Genomic DNA, 22,885 nt, shown 5'->3' on the forward strand with positions numbered 1-22,885 from the left:
CATACACCTCTTAACCCTCATTAGCGTCGCTGGGGGGCTGGAGTCTATCCCAGCTGACTTGGGGCGAGGGCAGGGGACACCCTGGACAGGTCGCCAGTCTGTCGCAGGGCTACACAGAGAGACAAACAATCACAATCACATTCACACCTACGGACAGTTACCAATTGACTTGAGCATGTTTTTGGACTGTGGGAGGAAGCTAGAGTACCTGGCGAAAACCCACGCATGCACAAGAAGATCCTGGGAAGCCTGGGAACATGAACCGGGGATCTTCTAGCTTCAAGGCGAAAGTGCTAACCACCAATCCACTGTGCAGCCCCAGTATATCAATGTTTTTAAAAAAATAATTATGTACCCAGTGAGTCAAAAGACCCACAAAATATTAGATAAGATCAGCCTCTTGTTTCTTCCCTTTCTTGTTAATCAGAAAGTTCTTCTCTGAATAAGGTGTTCAGGTTCGCAGCCTGTTGTGATGTCACTAAGGGATAATCATTGTGACTGGCTTCTCCTCCACTGGGCTCTTTATTCCACACACTGAACAGAATAGATGTGAAGGCTGATTCCCATTCACATACTTTCTGCTTTTACTTTCAGTGCTCTCTACAGCTGCTGTTACAAAATATGTGCTATTTCATGCTGTATGCATACAACTGGGATACACTACTTTGTCAGAAAATTGTGCCTTAAACTTTGACCAAAGCAGTCTGTTGTGCAAAATCAGCTGTCATCAGTCTGTGGCACTGTTGGAGCTGGTAATACATGTCAGAATGGCCTGAAAAGCATGCTGTCTTGTCATATTACATTTTACATTCTACATATTGGGACATACTAAATGGATTTATGGTGTATTACAAGAATAGCAGTAAGGATATTGGAACACACCCAGAGAGGTGTGCCTGTGCTCTTCTTCCTGACTGGTGTGAAGGCAGCAACAGTTCAGTTGCATTTAAAACGACAGACACTGACACAGTGTTTTGTAACACATCTAACACCAGAGGCATTATAGGCATGGTAGAATAAACAAGATGTGTTGAAACTTGAAATACACATCCGGGGACCTGTCAGACATGGATTCATTTGTTAAAAAGAGGTGCAATAAGGAACCCTCAAGCAGGGGCTTTAGGGGTGTCACCCAGGAAATTTTAACTATCAAACGCTTAATTTCCTACATCCTGGTTCATTTTAATGCACCAATTTGTCTTTTGTCAGTTCATGTTGGAACATTTTATATAAAGAAAAAACGACATTTGGGCATAAGCTTCCAAGTGAAGTAACCATTAGTTATATAGTACATGTGAAAAACTGGGTGTTGAGCAGAAGTGCTTTCCAATGTAGAAATAAAACTGGTGCTGTGAATTTACCAATCAACCTTAAATGAGGATCAAGACCCTACAGTATTCTATACTCTGTGAATTTATCTTAATAAACTAAATATTTTGTTGATAAAACTTCAGTTATATTTAAGACAATAAAATATTAAAAAGGTTAAACCCTACACAAATAACTAATTTGCCTCCAAGAACACACTTTCCTGGTAGCTGCTGAACAATACTGTCACTGCAGAGTATCACTTCGCATATTTATAAAACTAGACGCTCATCCCCCTTTTTGAATGGCTACACAGCAAGTGTTATAACCTACAACTCTTTCGAGTTTGCAGTTTTATTACCGATGGCCTTTTTTCTACGTTCATCTGAATCTAAATTGTCAGGTGACAGGCGTGAATGATAATCTTACTGTGCTTTGAAAAAACAGAAACAAACAGATCCTATATAAAAAGGTTTTAATTCTGAAAGGATGACAAGATGACAGGAGCCAATGTTACTAAATACAAATCATATACTAGAGCAGTCCCACAGAGATTAGCTTGATACAAGGGTGTGAACATAAATTGCATATCAACCTGTTTGGAAAAAAACTTAAAGCATTTATCACGTCGGATTGTTTTAGTCTTCAAACAAGACAATTCAGGAGTCAGAAAAAAGCAGGTTAAATGATGCCAAAACACTTCTATTACAAGTTACAATATGGGATTAGACATTCTGTTACGGCCTCTTGACGGCGCACACAGCAGTGTCCCCGCTTCCACTACTAAAAGGCAATAATAACAGTATGTTACTGTATGGTGGTTTTTCCCTACACTTCATAAGGTCAGTGGTTCATGCACATCAGAGACAATCACTGCACATGCAATCATTTCTCAATGGAATCTACTGTAGGTTGTGGAAAATATCAAACCTGCCCAACTCAAACCTCAGGGCTTCAATCAACTCATTCCCTGCTCAACAATTTAAAATTATGGACAACACAAGTTTCTTTACAGTTTAGATAACACACTAACCGACAAATCAAGCTCTTAAAGAAACACACTTTTCAGAATGTACCAAACCAGTAAAAAGAAAACAAGACTCAAGATTTAACAATTTGTACATTCTAAAGCTGAACCAGGTTGATGACAAACATCAAAAGTGAGTGGAAAATATAAGAGGGAGAAAGCCTCTCGTTTTCAGGACATCTGTGATGGAGACAACTGGGCTTTTCTCATGGAGCGCAGGGCCTTCTCTCTAAGGTGCTTTTCCAGATCATCCAAGCTGTCATCAACTTCACTCTCCGATTCCTGAACCAAAAGCATGACATATCTTTAATTCAATTTAAACACCTGAATAGAAACACAGTTGGCACACAGCAAATATAATATACTTTACTGAACAGAAATAACAATGCCTTAGTTGTTAACACCTCAGAAACAGACTTTACCTTTCTCGAATCTCCATCTTCTTCCACACCCTGGTGCTCTGGTCCATCCATAGATACAGCTGCACCACTCTTCTCCTTCTTATGTTTCTTGTGCTTTTTGTGTTTCTTCTCTTTCTTATGTTTCTTTTCCTTCTTCTTTTTCTTTTTCTTTCCACTGACATCAACATCTGATGTCTGCAATGAAAAAGATTTGTGAAGACCAGACGAAAAGGGCCACTAAATAACAACTATTCACCATCATATCAATGAACGATACTGGTAGCATTAGCGTCAAACAGTGATTAGAATACAACCAGGTTCCCACTTTGCCATCTTTTGACTTTGTGTTTTCAGGAGGAAATTACGGAATCTCAGTGGTAAAGCTCATTAAAAGTGTTGACAAAATGTGACAAGACTGTACATTTGTTTTAACAGTTAATAGAGCTGTAGTTTTCCAATTTTCTGCTGCTGTAATTTTGGCTAATCAACTAATATGAAATATTTTACATCATAATTTTGCTTCAGTCTATTGATGCATTATATTTTCCTCCAGTTAAAAAAGTGCAATGTAATGCATCTTATCGATGTCAAAAAACTCAAACCTTGCTTGGAGATTGACTGACAGAACCACTGTTGGCCTTTTTGGTTGGTGGTGGAGAAGCACTGACAGAGCGAGATGGTGAGGGGGAGGCAGATGCAGGGGCTGGACGTTTTTGAGCTGCTGGTTGAGGGGACATCGATCTGGATCTGGAGGACACTCTCCTCATAGGCTGGGGGCTTGGAGATGGTCTGTGAAGAAGATACAGGCGACATCAGGAGGACAACTATAGCAAGCTGGAACATAAACAAACTGCAAAAAGACCAACTACATCATTCTGACTGTCTGCTAATCGCTTGCTCCTCAATTACCTCTGGTTGTTGCGTGGCTCTGGTGTGCGGGACACTCTGCGGATGAGTTTACTACTGTGTGAAGGGGACTGCTGTCTCCGCTGGTTCGATGGAGATGTACTGGAGGTTTCAAAGCGTCCCTGAGGACTGGAGGAACCCCTAACAGTGCGCCCGCGGTTCACAGGGGACGGGGAGAGGCGTCTGGCTGATCCGACAGGTGATCGTGTGTCCCTGCTTGGCCTGACAGAAGGCAACATGGGGCTCCTCCTGTGTCTGGGTGGAGATGTGGAGGAGGGAGGTGAGCGTCTCCTTGGAGCTGGAGAGCTCCTGCGCTTCGGAGACCTGGAGGGGCGTCGTTTGGCCCCCGGAGAAGAACGTTTCGGGGGTGAATTCGACAGCTTCCTCTTCGGGGGTGGCAAAGGTGAAGGGCTGTAACGTCGCTGGATGGGGGGAGAATATCGCCTGGGGGATGGTGATCTACGGCGGGGTGGAGGGGAAGGAGACCTGGGAAGCCCCAAAGTGAATTGTGAAAAAAAATTGCTGATAAGTAATATTTTTCATTTTTTTACAAAGACCTTGATACATATTAATACTCTTGTACCTGCGTCTAGGAGGAGGAGAGGGAGATCTGCGGCGTCGTGGGGGAGAGGGAGAGCGACGTCTGCGTGGAGGAGATGGAGAGCGCCTTTTCCTGAAAAGGTATCAAAAAAACCAACAACATGTTAACAGTATACAGAACTGGGATTCTGGAGGGTCAATCATTGACATAATAATGTGCAAATACTGTGTAAGGTATCTGACCTTGGTGAGGCGTCCCTGTGTCGCCTCCTAGGCGAGGGTGTACGACTTCGTCTCCTCCTGACTTCACCATTTCTGGCCCCAGGTCCTGCGGTTGGTCTCTTTGGCCCCTCATCTTCTGAGGAGGAAGACCCTGTATCTGAAACCACAGAGACAGAAGACATCAACAACTGTTCTGAAGTAACCTTGACTGTATGCGGTCAGGAAAAAACACCAAGGTTGGGGTTAGGACACAGCTTCAAAAGTCCATGAGACGATGAGTGCAAGATGACATGGACAGAAACTTGGTTAGAGAGAGAGGGGGTTGGGTATGGGTAAAGAAAGAACGGGGATAAAAACACTTTTAACCTGAGGACGACTGTCGATTCTGCCTGCGATACTGACGTCGCTGCTGCACCGAATCTGCTGTTGCCCCTTTCTCATTTTTATCCTCCTCTGAAATGTAGAGCATTGAGTGTCTCGTCAGTGTTAGCAAAGCCGAGAAACAGACTGCCATGGAAATGTTACAGATCATACAGTAAACAAATCTATATGCCTGTTGCTTGAGTTTTCAGATTTGAATAATGTGACCATTTATTTCTAATACTAGTCACACTTTTGTTGGTATGGTGTGTTTTATCATATTTTTGTTCACTGTTTGTAGTGATGCTATAAGTGGGATGAATACATAAATATCATACAAAATGATCACAGGAGATTAACCAATGGAAACACCATAAAGGATCCTTTAGATCCTTTTGGATTTACTCTACCTTCTACAATTTGCTACAGTGTAAACAAATAAAACAAAACTGTAGTGGCAAGTAAAAGTGTAAGTATTCATTTTTAAAGATGAAAGCTTTCACACAAACTCCTGGTATTGTGTATTTGTCATAGACCGTGTGCAAAAACTTCTCAGAGGACTGAGATGCATTTGTCCAAGATTTAGCTATTAGCTCATTTTCATCTGCAGTCTTTGAGCAGATGTTCTGCAGAGGTCGAACAAGCTTTTAAAATCAGTTTACCAACTGCAACTTGTGAAGCATTTTGACAAATTATGCTTTTGTAAAGGGACATTTTCTACACAGCAAGTGTGGTAAGTCAAGGCGTAAAATGACTCCAAACAAGTGAGAATCTGTATCCTGCCCCTACCTGCCGGAAACCAGGGGAATTTTATGAAGAGGCTGGGAACTCCATATGATCAGTCATCACAATGTGACCTGTGAGGTGAAACACTAGTTTGGCTCTTTAAAACAGACTACATTTACCGCTTACCTGACTCTGACCCTTCAGAGGGTCTGGCCTTGGCATTATCAGATGGAGAATCACCCCTTCCTCCTTGTTTTCGCTTTAAACCTGAATAACAAGATGCAGAAAGATTTATATGCATTTATGATAATCATTCTTTTCTATTAAAGCACTTGAAATAACCATTTCAGTCCTTAAACATTTAAAATGCATAGAAATGATTGTACTTCTATAACTTCATTCACACAAGAGTTTAGCTATCACAAAGCTATCTATTCAACAATTAAGATGAAATTTCTGACACGCAGAAGGAGTCAGGGAGCTGAAAGTGCCATGTGGCTGTGAGTTCAGGACAAATATATTGTGAAGTGGACTGGGGGAAAAACAAAATCAGTAAAGATCATACCTGCTGATCTTGGTGGGGAAGCAGAGCCCCGGCCCCTTCTGCCCCGTGGAGACGGTGATCGTCTCTCTTTCCCTGCGGGGCTAATGGAAGTGTCAAGATGATGGGCCTGTTTTCGAGGTGGTGTGCTAGATATCCTTTTCATTGCTTTTTTGGGTGAGCGAGAGCCTGAAGAGCTGCTGCCAGAGGATGAAGCAGAGCGAGAACGCCTCCTGCAGGACACACAAACAGTAACAGCTATTTTTAAAATCTGCTTGTCACAGATAATGTAGACAGTAGTACTGAGTAGTGATATAAAACATTTACTTGTAAGAAAAAAAAAGACCAAAACACACCAGAATCTCCAAAACTATTCTGCCCACAACTTCACTGACCTGCGGACAGGGGAGCGCCGGTGTCTGTGTCTAGAGCTGGTGGGGCCACGTCTTGGGGGACTCCTTCGACGAGGAGACATTCTCCTTCTGGGACTTTGTCTTCGACGAGGGGAGTAAGATCTGACAGGATATAAAAGACAATTCAATCACACTATTTTGACAATAAGACCTGTGAGTTAACACAATTAATACCAAGAAACTACCTTGAACGAGAGCGTCGTCTGCGAGAGCGGGAGTGAGAACGGGAGCGGTGGTGAGGTCTTTCCCTCCTGGTGTCCTTCTCTTTTTCACGAGACCTCGGTCTGTCCTCTTTTTTATGACTTCTTTCTGGAGAGGGTTCTTTGACTTCAGTCACTGAGTCTGCTTTTACCACTTCCACAACTGCATCACTACAAAACAAAGAGACATTTAAAGGAAGGAAATGTAAGTTCTAAATATTACCAGTTAAACTAAAGTAAATAGTCCAAGTAAAGCAAGTATTCTGCTAACCAGGTGGAAGAAGCTTCTTGGACAATTGGTTCTGGCATTGCTCTTCCTGATGTATCAGTTTCTACAAGCTGCTCCAAAGGTTTTGTGGGCAACTGCATCAGCGGTGGAGGTGGTGAACTGCTACTAATTGGACTGGCTTTACGTCTTGGAGAGCGTGAGGGGCTGCGCTTTCTTTCCCGCTTCACTGGCGACCTTCGCCGTGGTGATGGTGACCTTGTCTTCCGCCTGTACAAAGAATCAAACATGGGAAGTTTCTACATTCTGCAGTGAATTCTCTAACTCAGCTTTCATTGACTGCTGTCATTATATAAAAAAGTCTGACCTTCTTGGGCTCTTTGACTGAGCCCTCTCTCTGATGTCCTTGTCCTTTTCCTTCTTGTCTTCATCTATCTTCTTCAGAGAAGCAAGCTTCTCCTGCTCAATCTGTCAGAAATGAAATAATGGGGGAATAATGTTACAATCACAAAATACACATCTTCTAACTTGCAGCATTCATGTACAGTCTTCTGTGGTGCAGAACAGTTACATTACAGCATTACTATTCCATTTTAATACATTATTTACCTCTTCAAAATAGTATTGTACAAAAATGCATCTCCAAAATTAGACACTAAGGCTGTAAGACGTATTTACACAATTGTCTTTTCTTGTCCAACTACACCCCAGTAAACACCATCAGCAACTAAACATCCATGTGCCATTTCCCTAACTTCTAAAGGAGCTCACCTGTCTCTGTTTGATTTCCTCTTTCTTCTGTTCCAGAAAAGCAGAGGGGATGCCAGCAATGTTCTCCTGGGCACTCAGCAGCAGGGGCCACAGATCCTTCATGAACTCCCGGGCATTCTTCCCATTCAGAAAGCCTGTCAGGTTGATCTGCATCATCTTGCTATCCGGGTGCTGCAACACACACACGAAGGGGGGAGAGAAAAAAACCATATGGTCGTTGAAATAATTGAAATCAAATATTTGGGGGAGGTAGGGTCCCACAAAGGGGGATTCCTACCTTCTACTCCTCTAAACTATACCTGAGACTATTAGTTAACCAGATTAAAAACATGTAAGACACTGACAAGTACATTTAACATCCCTGGGTCCAATATTGGAATCAATTACCAAACAAAATAAAGTGTCACTAAATTAAATTGCACTCACAAACTCAGGAAACTGAGAATGTAAGCTAGCTGAGGGGAGACATATCTAGTGATGTAAAAATGGCATGCAATACTTCTGTTGTTAATCCCTAAGTATACTATCTACCACTGAAACTCCCATAACACACAAGAATTTTGCCATTATTTGATTTCGTCAGAGCTAACCCACTACATTACATTCTGTGTCACTACCCACCCCTTGTTTTCCAGTCTCCCCACAGTCTACACTTCAGGAGTTAAACAAATAGCCACAGTACAGAGTGCATTAAAACCCAACACTGCAAGAACAGTTCCGGTGTCTTCAGTGAGTCCCGTGGGATCAGTGGGCACGGAGCTCCCTTGGCTTGCTTCCGCCTCCCTACTGCTTGAGACTCAACCACCTTGAGCTTAATGTTATATCATTTATCTAAATTGCAAGAGACGAACAAGCAATAATGAGTACACAGTTACACAAAAACTGAGTTTTATTTCAACAACTTATTGAGAGATACCGTAATCTCAGTTCTATTACCAGTTCTTTCCATTATGCAACAGTACCCTTTAAACTTAGCTTTAACAGCCCATCCCACCCACCAAAAGCTATGGCAAGCAAAAGATTAAATAAAGAGAACGAAATAATATATTCAAGTGTGATGTTGGTGTGACGTATGCAATATCATATTTTAAAAAAACAGACAAACTTAAACATACTGTAAGATAAGCTCATTAAGAGGGTTACTAGCACATGAACTGAAAAATACTGTGTATGTAAATTACTTTGGTTTCTTCATTCACATTAACCTTTTACCTACTGCAAAAAGTACGTCTGTGCAATGGAAATTACCCATTATCCAGACATCCCAAGCGGTTTGATGCGTTAACGGAGCACAGAGTATGTTTTAAGGAAAAGGAAACTTTAGGCCTTAATGACTTAATTTAAATAAAACACCCTATGCGGGCCAAGAACATGCACAATTTAGCCTTCAGAAATGAAATATAGAATATCAGTCGGGCTCAGCATTATAACTTAATTGTCAAAGAAGCACTCTGTTTAAGATCAAAAATATGACTAATACAAATATTTCAGTGAACTTACACTAATGTAACAGTAAGCTGAAAAGTAGTGTTTCTTGTGAAACCTCTTGTTTTGCTGACCTCCAGTGGTTGAAGTTCTCAATTTGTTACAGTGATTTAAAGATGCATTCGAATTGTGTTCTTGACAACCTCATGTCACTGTAAGGTGGTGGTTAGAAGTGCAACACGAAACACTTTTGACCACACCCAACAGAGGTACAAAAGACTTGAAACTTGCAATCAGGGGTGGTCAGTGAGACAACACGTTTCAGTTTGGTGTTAAAAAAAAACATTTCAAAGAAGGTAAAGATGGAGATACTTTAAAAAGGCTGTCATAGATACTTCAACTTTTCCTGTTTTGAGCCTATTAATCCAGTTACATTTAAAGGGACCTGGGAAGTTTATTGATGCACTGCAAGAACCTACAAAGAATATGATTATGGCATTGTTTAGGTGTGTCTTTCACTGACATGATATAGGTGATCCCTGCATATAACTCACCTCAAACCACACACTGCATCATGAAGGGAGAGTTGGGCTCAGTGACTTTGGGCTCAGGAGAGAGCTAATTAGGTGTTGGTGCTATACTTCTGATGCAAGGTATAACATCCATATTGGTTCAGGCCTTTTAAATCATAAATCACATCATCATTAGAAGACTGCTGAATAAAGGCACTTTGTCACATAACAGCAAAACATGGTAATGTCATTATAAATCAGTTTTACACCAATTGTTACTTTCCCATTCAATTTCAGTTTGACTAGGATGTGTAATTATTTGCTTATATATCCCTTCTTATTGACAAGCAATGTCCTCAAAATTATGACAGTTCTGAAAGAACGACAACAAAAACAATTTAAGACATTACCTTCTCCTCAAGCTGGTTAAATATGAACTCTATGACGACGTCATCCTCGAACCCCAGAATCTCTGTCACTCGCTGAGTAATCCAAGGTTTGATGACTTCTAGGTTCACTTTGGTCATGTCCACCTGATGGTGAAACAAGCAGTCGATAGCACCCAGTTAGTAAAGACAATGACTAAACATCTAGTGGCTACAAAATAAAAAAATAATAAAAAAAACTATTTGGAACAATTAAGAGAAAATTTATGGTGTCAAAAAAAATCGTATCAATCTCAAGGATCATACCTTCTTGTCCAGACATTCTGCAAATTTCAGCTGTTTCAGCAGTTTTTTCTGCTTGTTGCTGAAACGGTTGTCTTGCTCCGCACTTGTACCCTGGAAAGTCAACAATCAAATATTAGTTGAATTGTTCAGTTGATAATCACAAGTACACACAAAATAAAGAATGACTGATACATGTTTTGCACATTATTTAAGACAGCTTCCTTATTTTCCCAACATTACTGGAGTCTAGTTCACCGTTGTGCCACAAAACTAAGTGTCATCCAGTTTACAGAACTGTACAGCTACTTTTATCTGGATCAAACAGTCATATTGAGTGCAGAATACACAAAATAATTGTGACCAAAGGAATGCCTACCGTTTCTGCTGTAATAAGGCATGCTATTTGAGACTGTAGCAAAGCTGCAACTATTAATTAATTACAAGCTATCAGCTATGGTATATATCAGCTATAACCAATAAAAAGCAAACTACTTCAATAATATGTTAATTGGTTTCGAAAATTCCAAACTCTCTGACTCTAACGTGGGTTGTAGACCAAACACAAAGACATTTGAGGGCATCATTTAGAGCTCTTGGAAACAGTGATCAGTGTGTATCTTCACTTTCTGACATTTTAAAAACCAAATAATTCATCAATAAATCCGTAAAATAATCAATCGATTATTCGACAGTGCAAATTGTTTATAATGTCAAAAGTCCTTGGTTGTACTGTAATTGCAATATTCTAAAGAAAGGTTGTATATATACACACACACTATATATATATATATATATATATATATATATATATATATACATACACACACCTTTAATGTATTATTCCCATGAATTATATCAAGTAATTTCGACGCACTAATCAAATTTCATTCTCGATGTAGGGGCTGCAGGCATTTCTTGGCAAATGGAAACCTGTACTATGTCAAGATGGTCCATAAAAGCTCTTTAAAGGAGAAAGAACTATATTGGTCATAATCTAATGCAGAGAGTAGGTAAAATTATACAGAGACATAAGGATGAATGCTCCCACGGACCAGTTTTTGGCAGATCAACACTTTTTGGAACAACATAGCTTACTGACATCAAAACCAAAGTAGAGTTTAAGCTTAGTTAGAGAATATCTCGTTGCTTGTGTTATCATGTAGTAACCTTTAAAAAAATAAACACGCAAGCTCTAGAGACCACAGTATCATGCTGTGTTTAGACAAACTGAGTCAGATATGACATTGATACCATTAAGCTAACATTAGTCGAGCTAACCACCTGCTTAATCCTCCGAGGAAAACTTACGGAGTAATATTAGCCGCAGTCTGAAAGCTATTTTGACCGGCAACAGTGTTGACGTAGACAGAAGCGTAAAATATGCATACATTATGTGACTGAATGAGCCTTAAAGTCTGTTTATTCAAGCTAGCATCAGCGCAACAGTAGTCGTGACTAGCTCGGCTGAAGTTGAAGCAATGCACCGCCCGGGCGCCATCTTTAGCCTATGCTAATAAGTTAGCTGTAGTTAGCTAGCTAGGCTAGTGCGTCTGTTTTCTGCAAACGTGTCTGCCACAAAATGTCTGCAGATTATAGTACATAGGTAATATGGGGTTACATGACGCTATATGATAACAAACGTTCATTTCATAAACAAAAAGGACTGATGGCAGGACACGAGTGTGTCTTCTATCAGGCAATAGACGAAGCCCTGACCGTGCCGTTCCTGACTGTATGGCCTTCCAGCTGAAAACATACGGGACGTTAATGCTAGAAAGCGTCGCCATAGCGTCATTCAACTCAGCAGCAAAGCCACCAACATTTAGAAAAAAAAGTTAAAGATCTTACGCGGAAAAATCCCGCGTCCATTATCGGTGAAAATGAATGGTAACAGGCGCTGTCGAGAAAGATGTGTGCAGCTCCGGTGAGAATCTGAGTGTAGAGCCGGATGGAGGGAGCGCCTCTGCAGGGAGCAACGAGCACTACAGCTGCTGTAATGAGAGCGCCAAAGGGGGAGACAGGCCAGACGGAGTCAAATAACACAAGAAAAGTATGGTTGGATTTCCACCATCAACAAAATGTCTCTGAAATAATTAACAATGCGAAATGGTTCATGTCCGGATCTAAAAATATTATACATCTTGTAGGTTTGAGATTCTTCTTCTTCTACGACTACTGCTCCTACCAGGGACGGTTGGTATAAATGGGCTAACAGGGCTAAGCCCTCCCAGGCCAACACAAAAAAGATGAGAACATGTTTTTTCAAATAACTTACAACAGATTGTTTTAAGTTTAGGTGAAAACAAAGGTAGCAACAGCGCCAATCAGTCAAAAGAAAAACATAGAATATCTCTAAATGGGCTTATTTTTTACAGCCCCAGCAGATGTAGTCCGCTTTCATTCATTTCATTCTTGCAAGTGATTGACAGGTGTCGTGTCCCGTCCCCGTGATTTACTGATCATTTGGGCTAACTTCAGGCAGCCCACCTTTGACACAGCGAGAAAAGGTTACGCTATGGCGGGTGTTAGCATGAACGAGGTGAATTATTTACTTTCATGTCCATTTTCCTCAATGTCTTTGGAGGAAAAGCTGGAAGTTAAGAGACTGGGATCACATCGGCCGTGGATGTGAGCTTCTTTTCAAATAAGGTAGGCCCATGTTGACCTGTTAAAGGACTGTGACACCTTGTTTTTGCTGAGGTCATCTGTTGTACTGAAGGCGTGTTTTGCACTACATGTCACCAAACAGTTGTAATAAGACAGTTGCAGCAGGCTATCTGTGGGCGGTCGTTGCAGTTGGAACACGTTTTGTAGTGGTGTGTGTATGTGTGTGAGTGAGAGTGAGTGAGTGAGTGAGAGAGAGTGTTGATGTAGAGCATTAAAAAAGTATAGTGTACCTGTAATTGATGTAACTGTGTGTATCATAGGTGATGTTGCTTTTGCAGCTGTGTTAACCATTTAATCGGTATTATGCATTTATTAGCCCACCCAACAAATTTCACCACCAGCCGCCACTGACTACTACTACTTCTTCTTTTCTTCTCATTATCCATCTTATACAGGTGTTGTAGTTTTTTCCTATTCCACGGCAAAATCTGACTGCAACTTCGCGTGAACGCGCACGGCTTACGTTTCACTCTGTGGTCACTTAACGGGTTTTCTGGTGTACGTTTACTATTCTTTGCTGTTGTTTTCTACTGGTTTTCAGGTTAATGTGATTAAGTAGCGAACTGTAGACATGTTTTCCTGTTAAATATGATTAGGTGACATGTTTCTTCTCCTCTTCTGGTCCATATGTCCGCACCACCAGTATGGTGACATCCTACGCTACTCTCAGCTTCACTCGGACGTCAGGACAGAGTGTAATCGCCCAAGATTTTTCATATTGCATCAGTGTTGTACACGTGTTCGTAAAATAATTTTTCACTGAGAAAACTTTCCATCTCCTTATTTAAAATCGGACTCCCATTAAGAATGCAAGACGTGGTACCAAAATATGTCTGGTACTTATGTAGCTATAAAGTGTTTAATAGTAGGCCTATTTATGTATAACGTCATTTATTATTGTTGTTATTTTATTGGACCATTTAACAATAGAATAGAATAGAAATTTATTTATTTATTCCACTTCTGGAAAATTATTTGCTACAACAGCAAAACACCAAATCACGACATGTAAAAAAAAATAACATAGCAAATTACAGTCTGTAAAAACAGAATAATATAATAAGGGGCTAAAGTTATCACAGTGTGGCAGATTAAGAGCAGAATGACTATTTCAAAACTGTGATTTTAACAGAAATATGGAGGTTGAGTTAACTGTGTAGGTTGTATGATATGGAATAATAAAATCTGGAGTCAGATTTTGTTGGGTCACATAACAAAATCTGACTCCCCCATTATATTGGGAATGCAAGAAGTGACAACCTCCAAATTTTCTCAGCTGGAATATCTGGACCTCTGCTGTAGCCAATGGATCAAATGCAACGTTAGCACCCAGTGGCATTATGACATTTTTTTCTGTGCAGTAGTCTAAAAATGTAAAATTATCATTAAAAAATATGGATCCGTGCAACAGAAGTAATAGGAAAAGATCTGACAAATACCACATATCCCAGCACCCCACACTCTGAACCCTTCTCCTCTGAACTGCAACTCTGCAACAGTTTCACATATGGCACCTCATGGGACCTCTTGGCAATTTGCTAATTACCAAGAAGTTCCATGAGATGGAACGCTTGGTGTGAACAGTTGTGAAACCAACAACAATAATGACTGTGGAGCTGCCGGTTAACACAACAAAAGATATGAATCTACAACAGCTGGAGTGACTCCAGATGTTGATGATGGTGAAACTTTCTGGTGATAGACCTCAGCACTGAGGTCCAGGTGTCTGATAAGAAATGTCGTAGTTCCCTCCTCTGTTTACAGATGACTGACCAAGTCTGACACATGTGGCTTCCTCCACTCTTCTCTCAGTCCTTCTGTCTTCAAAAAGGTAACATGCAGATTGTCAAAAGAGACAGCTGACCTTACAAAATACGTACAGTTTCATGAAGTACGCATGCAACTGGGATATACCAGTTTGATATTATATCACCTCTATACTTTGACCAAAATCTGTAGAGTGAAATAACCTGTCATCTGTCACAGAAACACATGAATAAAATCCATCCATTGATTGATTGATTTTGCCGCTCTTACATTAAAACGCAGTCAGGTCATTCCATCTTATATCATCAAATTTAAAGGAATAGTTTCTGCTCAACTGTCTCTTGAAATATATTAAGAAAATCCATCCATCCATCATCTATACACTATTTTAGACCCTACCAGGGGCTTATGCCCCGGACAACATAGATCACCGAGACACTCAAACCCCTCCACCTCGATAAGGTGGCGATTCGACGGGGGGCCATCCATCATCTATACACCATTTTATCCACTGTAGCTCTGTGGGGTGCTGGAGTCTATCTCAACTTAGGGTGAAGGCAGAGTTCACCTGGACATGTAACCAGTCCATCACAGGGCAACCAAACAGCGAGCTGCGATGGCTGAGTGGTTAAGGCGTTGGACTTGAAATCCAATGGGGTTTCCCCGCGCAGGTTCGAACCCTGCTCGCAGCGCATGAGTTCATCCTTTAAGATGAGGATGATAAGAATAAAACTGCAGAAGAAATAAATCATTTACGTGTGAGAGCAGAAACACCCACAATCTGTTGAATCACTCAGCAAAAGTTGATCACATTCAGACAGAGAAAGGAACAGCTTGATTGCTGAACTTGTAGGTCGTTTCTTTGCTAAACAGCAGCAGTCTACAAATCTGCCCTCTTTACAGAGCAGAGAGGATTTAGTGATTTGGAGGCTGCACACAAACTCAGTTTTACTTTATATTCCCCCTTTCTCTGACTGAATGTTGGTATTATGTAGGCCCACTTATCGTATGGGATTAGTAGCCTACTACCTGGGGACCTCTGGTAATTTGTGAATTACCCCAGGACTTCCGTGTTTCTTGCAGTGCATTCACACGGGATAAGTGAAGTCTGTATTTTACTCGAATTTACTGACATTACAGCCCGGATATGCTGTCAAATCTGTGCAGATTGCAACATTCGCTATTGTCACGTCCATGATAGATACATAATGTCCATGTGCAAAGTGGCCGGCCGCTATAGCCACTACTCGCAAAAATTAAAAAAAAAAAAAATACAGACACCGGTTGCACGAATAAACATTAAAAACATTAAAAGCCTGCATTGTAAGAAAGTTATAGGATAGGTTTAGGTTTGGACAGAAAAACCTCTTGGTTAGGTTCATGGAAAGCTTGTGGTTTGGGTTAAAATGATCACTTTTAACATGGTATGTAGTCGTCATGGCAACAGTAAACATGTCAAAGCAGCAACGTGACTTTTGAACAGCGGACAGCGCTGTAGGGATAACGGGCTGTCAGGGTATTTGTATTCAGCCTGCTGAAAGATATGCTTAATGGATGCTGCTACACATGTCATCCATTGCAATATCCTTCCAAATTTCCCTCTTCTTGTTGATTTAATTTCGCTGTTTCTGTGAATGGTCCATAGGCCTGTTGTGTATAGACCTACTCTTGCATTTGCACCTAAAGTGATGTCAGTCATTTCCACCACAGCCTCCATATTTCAAATGAGAAAGATGTAGAAAAAGACGCGCAATAAAAAAAGAAAACAAATAAAATACCCCCCAATCACCGAGATGCAGATTCGCATGGGGCTAGTATTATCCCATGACATCGGTGTTTGAGGAAATATAGTAGGTAATTTGCGGGGGAATTATTACTTTACCAATTACCGACATAGCGCATTCGCATGGGATTAAGATCACCGTCATTCTCCGCAGTTATTACAAATCATCAGAAGTCCCCAGTTAATACTAATGCCATGCGAATAGGGCTTTAGTGGTAGAACAACTGCTTCAAACATGATCTGATCATCAGTAGATCTCTGATTGGACCCCAGAGTCCAGAGGAGCAGAGTGGCGCAGTGGAAGCGTGCTGGGCCCATAACCCAGAGGTCGATGGATCGAAACCATCCTCTGCTAGACCAGCATTTCCACTACAAACTCGACCAAATGTTTGATTGCAGTTATCTCATAAAACAAGACTCAGTCCAACAAACTTATCAGGAATGCTTACATAATAGGATGTGACACTAAGTAAGAATAAAACACGTCACCAGTGGAGGGCTACAGCGAGAAGATCCCTGGTTTGTCCTGTGGTCTTTCTGCATGGAGTTTGCATGAGTGTGATTGTTTGTCATCATATGTAGCCCTGCCATAGACTGGCGACTTGTCCAGGGTGTCCTCTGCCTGGCCCAAGTCAGCTGGGATAGAGGCCAGTCCCCAGGCGACCCTAATGAGGATTAGGCAGTGTGTAGATGATGGATGGACCCCAATAGAGGTGTTTTCCACGATTCTCAGTGCCATGCCATGTCACTTTACTATCAGTGGTGTGTGTGCCTATATGGAGGGAGGGATGGGCTTTCTTGTTTTAAATGTTGTAAAGTACTTTATGTTGCTTTAACTGTATGGAGTTTAATTGATTGTTCCTCTGGTGTCCCTCAAAATCAGAAACATCTAAAGTTTCCACCTTCCAGCGACTACACAATCTGATTTATTATCAATACACAACTTTGGTGTTTATTCTGTACATTTTTGTTGTATTGTGTTTTGGTTTTCAGTTTTCTGGTGTTCTTGTTGTCATTTTGTCATCCCCCATTAGCATTCTGCTCTGTCAGACCTCACACCTGTATGAAGGAACTCACCTTGTTAGTTGTTGTCACACCTTCATGCTGCTTCTTGTTGCTTTTCCCCCTCCAGGCTATTTTCAGCGCTGACGAAGACAAAAAAAAAAAACAGCAGACAGAAAGAACACAAGACTGAAGGAATCGAGAATAATTAACTTTCATTGAAAAAGAAAGAAAAAAAATGCTACAAAATAATAGAAAATCCAAACCTCAGACAGCAAGTCAATGTTTTTTGACCTCCTTAAAGTCAATGGTCATACTCTTGTCTCTGCCTGGTGATGCTACTACCTTCCATTCCTGGGATGTTGTGTTAGATGGAGGTATTTTAGCATTGAAGAGCACCGCTGAATTTACTGAAGCTTCTACAATTACCATGATCTGGATGACTAAGAATCCACAAAGATAATCAATAGCAGTAATTTTACTTTGATTTGGCCAAAATTGAGTCCCATGCTAAGTCAACTACAAAATTAACATTAGCTTGACTTTGTTGTTCAGCGAAAACACCAACTGCCTCATCAGAGGAGTGTGCTACAAAACGGAACAAAAAAGAGCAGAGTGGTGCCGCGGAAGTGTGCTGGGACCATAACCCAGAGGTTGATTGATTGAAACTGTCCTCTACTAGACCAATATGTTCACTACAAACTGCACCAGGAGTTTGATTGGAATTGTCACATAAAATAAGACTCAGTCCACAAAGTTTCTTGAAATGTATGAATCAAATCCGTCCATTTTCTTCCGCTTATCCAGGGCCAGGTCGCGGAGGCAGCAGGCGAAGCAGGTCGTTCCAGATGTCCCTCTTCCCAGCGACGCTTTCCAGCTCTTCCTGGGGGATCCCGAGGCGTTCCCAGGCCAGACAAGATATATAATCCCTCCAGCGAGTTCTGGGTCTACCCCGGGGTCTCCTCCCAGACAGACGTGCTCGGAAAACCTCCAAAGGAAGTCTCCTTGGAAGCATCCGAATAAGATGGCCAAACCACCTCAACTGGCTCCTTTTGATGCGAAGGAGCAGCGGGTTTACTCCGAGCTCCCTCCGGATGTCTGAGCTCCTCAACCTATCTCTAAGGCTGAGTCCAGCCACCCTACGGAGGAAGCTCATTTCGGCCGCTTGTATCCGCGATCTTGTTCTTTCGGTCACTACCCAAAGCTCATGACCATAGGTGAGGGTTGGAACGTAGATGGACTGGTAAATCGAGAGCTTCGCTTTACAGCTCAGCTACCTCTTCACCACGACGGTTTGGTACAACACCCACATTACTGCTGACGCCACACCAATCCGCCTGTCCATCTCTCGCTCCATTTTCGTGAACAAGATCCTGAGATACTTAAACTCCTTCGCTTGGGGAAGCAACTCCCTCCCAACCCGGAGGGAGCAATCCACCGGTTTCCGGCAGAGAACCATGGCCTCGGACTTGGAGGTGCTAATTCGCATCCCTGCTGCTTCACACTCGGTTGCAAACCGCTCCAGTGCGTGCTGGAGGTCACGGTCTGAGGACGCCAACAAAACCACATCATCCGCAAAAAGCAGAGATGCGATCCTGAGGCTCCCAAACCGAAAACCCTCCCCACCACGACTGCGCCTTGAAATCCTGTCCATGAAAACCACAAACAGGATTGGAGAAAAGGGGCAGCCCTGGCGGAGTCCAACACCCACCGGGAACGTGTCTGACTTAGTGCCGAGTATGCGGACACAGCTCTCACTTTGGTCGTGCAGGGACCGAACGGCTCGTGACAACGAGCCCGGGACCCCATACTCCCGCAGTGCCCCCCACAAAGCCCCTCGGGGGACTCGGTCATAGACCTTCTCCAGATCCACAAAACACATCTAGACTGGCAGGTCATACTCCCATGACCCCCTCAGCAACTCCGCAAGGGTAAAGAGCTGGTCCACTGTTCCACGACCAGGACGGAATCCGCATTGCTCCTCCTGAATCCGAGGTTCGACTATCGGTCGGATCCTCCCTTCCAGCACCCTAGAGTAAACTTTCCCGGGGAGGCTGAGAAGTGTGATACCGCGGTAGTTGGCACACACTCTCCAATCCCCCTTTTTGAAAATAGGGACCACCACCCCGGTCTGCCACTCCACAGGTACTGTAACCGATGCCCACGCGACATTGTATAGACGTGTCAACCAAGACAGTCCAACAATGTCCAGAGCCTTCAGCATCTCAAGGCGAATCTCATCCACACCTGGTGCCTTACCACCGAGGAGCTTCTTAACTACCTCGGCGACCTCTGATATGGACGAAGATCCCCCCCGAGTCTTCACGCTCTGCCTCCTCCATAGAGGACGTGTTTACCGGGTTCAGGAGTTCCTCGAAGTGCTCTTTCCACCACTCAACGATATCCCCAGTACGGGTCAACAGTTCTCCACCTCGACTGTACACAGCCTGAGTGAAGCCCTGCCTCCCCTTCCTGAGGCGTCTAGCGGTTTGCCAGAACTTCCCCGAGGCCAACCGAAAGTCCTTCTCCATGGCCTCCCCGAACTACTCCTACACTCGATTTTTAGCTTCCACAACCGCCACAGCTGCCGCCCTTTTGGCCACCCGGTACCTTCAGACCACAGCTCCTAGCAGCCGCTTCTGCAATGGAGGCTTTGAACATGGACCACTCAGAATCCATGTCCCCAACCTCCCTCGGGATGCAGGAGAAACTCTTCCGGAGGTGGGAGTTGAAAACCCTACGGACAGGGTCCTCCGCCAGACGTTCCCAGTTGACCCGCATTACACCTTTGGGTTTACCAGGTCTGTCCGGCAGTCTTCCCCACCATCGGATCCAACTCACCATCAGGTGGTGATCAGTTGACAGCTCTGCACCTCTCTTCACCCGAGTGTCCAAGACATATGGCCGCAGGTCTGACGATACGACTATAAAGTCGATCATCCACCTTTGGCCTAAGGTGCTCTGGTACCAAGTACACTTATGAGCAACCTTATGCTCGAACATGGTGTTCGTTATGGACAATCTATGACTAGCACAGAAGTCCAATAACAAAACACCACTCGGGTTCAGATCGGGCAGGCCGTTCCTCCCAATCACTCCCCTCCAGGTTTCTCCATCGTTGCCCACGTGAGCGTTGAAGTCTCCCAGGAGAACTATGGAATCCCCGGGCGGTACCCCTTCCAGGACACTACCCAGAGACTCCAAGAAGGCCGAATACTCTGAACTGCTGTTCGGCGCATAAGCACAGACAACAGTCAGAGTTTTCCCCTCTGCAACACGAAGTCGCAGAGAGGCGACCCTCTCGTTCTCCGGGGGAGAACTCCAACAAAGCGGCGCTCAGCCGGGGGCGTGAGCGTATCCCCACACCCGCCCGGCGTGTCTCACTTTGAGCAACTCCGGAGTAGGAGAGAGTCCAACCCATCTCCAGGATTCTGGTTCCAGAACCCTTGCTGTGCGTCGAGGTGAGCCCAACTATATCCAGCCGGTATCGCTCCACCTCCCGCACCAGCTCAGGTTCCTTCCCCACCAGTGAGGTGACATTCCACTTCCCCAGAGCTAGTCTACGCCACCAGGGGATGGCACGCCCAGGCGCCCGCTCCTGCCTACTGCCCGATGGACATAGACCCAGACTTCCTGCCCTGTAGGTGGTGGGCCTACTGGGTGGTGGCCCCGTGTTACTTCTTCGGGCTGTGCCCGACCGAGCCCCACGGGCCCCCCTCCACCGCAATAAGGTGGTGATTCGAAAGGGGGCCATCCATCATCTATACACCATTTTATCCACTGTAGCTCTGTGGGGTGCTGGAGTCTATCTCAACTTAGGGTGAAGGCAGAGTTCACCTGGACATGTAACCAATCCATCACAGGGCAACCAAACAGCGAGCTGCGATGGCTGAGTGGTTAAGGTGTTGGACTTGAAATCCAATGGGGTTTCCCCACGCAGGTTCGAACCCTGCTTGCAGCGCATGAGTTCATCCTTTTAGATGAGGATGATCAGAATAAAACTGCAGAAGAAATAAATCATTTACGTGTGAGAGCAGAAACACCCACAATCCATTGAATCACTCAGCAAAAGTTGATCACATTCAGACAGAGAAAGGAACAGTGTGATTGCTGAACTTGTAGGTCGTTTCTTTGCTAAACAGCAGCAGTCTACAAATCTGCCCTCTTTACAGAGCAGAGAGGATTTTGTAATTTGGAGACTGCAGACAAACTCAGTTTTACTTAATTTTCCCTCTTTCTCTGACTGAATGTTGGTATTAGTGGTAGACCAACTACTTCAAACATGAGCTGATCATCAGGAGATCTCTGATTGGAATCCGCAGAGTGGTGCGGCGGAAGTGTGCTGAGGTCAATGGATCAAAACTATCCTCTTCTAGACCAACATTTTCATTACAAACTCTGCACCAGGAGTTTGACTGAAATTAGTGATCTCGAATGAGCTGGAAACGTGAAACTTCACCCAGTGCATGGAAATGATGGGAAGCTGCTTCCTGAGAAATTTGAGCCCAATCGACCACATGGCGGCGCTGTATTTAAGGCCTAAAATGCAAAGTTATGAAAGCCACCACTTACACTTTTATGTCCAGCTGACTGCCAATGTAACACTATATTCCTACATTCATTGTGTTTTACAAAAAAGCATCTTGGACACATAGAGTATATCTAAAAGACTGACTTAGCCCTGTGGTCTAGAAAGCGAAGCCATTCCAAAAGTGTCTTAAACCTGCATTCTGACTATAGAGAAATCTATGAAAGAATGTATCTACTTTGTACTAGATCTATTACCTCAGTAAACAATTTCTTAATGAGTTCATGGTCTTGGTCACTGTTTCTGCATCTACTTAAACACAGCATGATGTTCATTTTGTAAATTATGTTCCAATTTAAAGGAAAATAGACTAAGAATCAGGGTATGTTTTAGGGTAGAATTACCTTATGGTTGACAGGTTGCTACTGCATCATCATTTTGTTCATTGCATCTGGTTCCAGAGGAAAAACAATTTGACACCTAAATCCCAAACTTGAAGCCTTCAAGAGAGGTCTATTTTTTACATATTTATATTTTTTAATTTTATTATTCTGCTGCTACTTTCTCTATTTAGGATTCCACAAAGCAGTGGGTGATGTGATGGTCACTATCAATCTTTTAGATGTAGTATATGCTTGGACCGTAATGCTATGCCATGATGGAGTTTTTGTTGATTTGTGCCATGTGAAAATATTAGGTAACATCTAATAGATTTGACTGTATTGACACCAAATTTGGAATACAGCTTTTAGGACTGAGCTACATGTTTCTACTGTGAACAGGTAAGATCTACCATAAACATGGCCATCATCAATCTTCACAAATTTTAACAATCTGCAGGGCTGAGCAAAAAATTTCCTTAACTCATTGACCATTTGTCCAGGCATCA

At 42.8% G+C, this 22,885-nt stretch overlaps 1 protein-coding gene and 3 non-coding genes across 7 annotated transcripts; 3 read left to right on the forward strand and 1 right to left on the reverse strand.

The window, feature by feature from the left end:
* Positions 1 to 1,766: 1,766 nt before the first annotated feature.
* Positions 1,767 to 12,238, reverse strand: srrm1 (serine/arginine repetitive matrix 1). Of its 4 annotated transcripts, none has more exons than XM_022192446.2 (17): positions 12,098 to 12,238; positions 10,271 to 10,360; positions 9,989 to 10,111; positions 7,642 to 7,812; positions 7,238 to 7,338; positions 6,916 to 7,140; positions 6,630 to 6,815; positions 6,427 to 6,546; positions 6,056 to 6,264; positions 5,677 to 5,757; positions 4,771 to 4,857; positions 4,426 to 4,561; positions 4,226 to 4,315; positions 3,646 to 4,128; positions 3,339 to 3,525; positions 2,758 to 2,931; positions 1,767 to 2,617 (listed from the first exon to the last, which is right to left on the reverse strand). In XM_022192446.2, exons 1-17 carry the CDS (start codon positions 12,116 to 12,118, stop codon positions 2,507 to 2,509), a joined length of 2,595 nt encoding a protein of 864 aa, XP_022048138.1. In that variant the 5' UTR covers positions 12,119 to 12,238; the 3' UTR covers positions 1,767 to 2,506. The 4 variants fall into 4 exon arrangements, with proteins under 4 accessions (XP_022048138.1, XP_022048139.1, XP_051802513.1 ...); XM_022192447.2 differs by having other exon boundaries at positions 1,767 to 2,639; XM_051946553.1 differs by lacking the exon at positions 4,771 to 4,857.
* Positions 12,239 to 15,293: 3,055 nt separating this feature from the next.
* Positions 15,294 to 15,375, forward strand: trnas-uga (transfer RNA serine (anticodon UGA)). The gene has a single exon. It is a non-coding gene; the product is annotated as a tRNA-Ser (tRNA).
* A 1,374-nt stretch (positions 15,376 to 16,749) lies between these two features.
* Positions 16,750 to 16,821, forward strand: trnam-cau (transfer RNA methionine (anticodon CAU)). The gene has a single exon. It is a non-coding gene; the product is annotated as a tRNA-Met (tRNA).
* A 4,526-nt stretch (positions 16,822 to 21,347) lies between these two features.
* On the forward strand, positions 21,348 to 21,429 carry trnas-uga (transfer RNA serine (anticodon UGA)). Its single transcript has one exon. It is a non-coding gene; the product is annotated as a tRNA-Ser (tRNA).
* The last annotated feature ends 1,456 nt before the right edge of the window (positions 21,430 to 22,885 follow it).

The sequence above is a fragment of the Acanthochromis polyacanthus genome, chromosome 1 (genome assembly GCF_021347895.1).
Source record: "Acanthochromis polyacanthus isolate Apoly-LR-REF ecotype Palm Island chromosome 1, KAUST_Apoly_ChrSc, whole genome shotgun sequence".
Taxonomy (NCBI): Eukaryota; Metazoa; Chordata; class Actinopteri; family Pomacentridae; genus Acanthochromis; species Acanthochromis polyacanthus.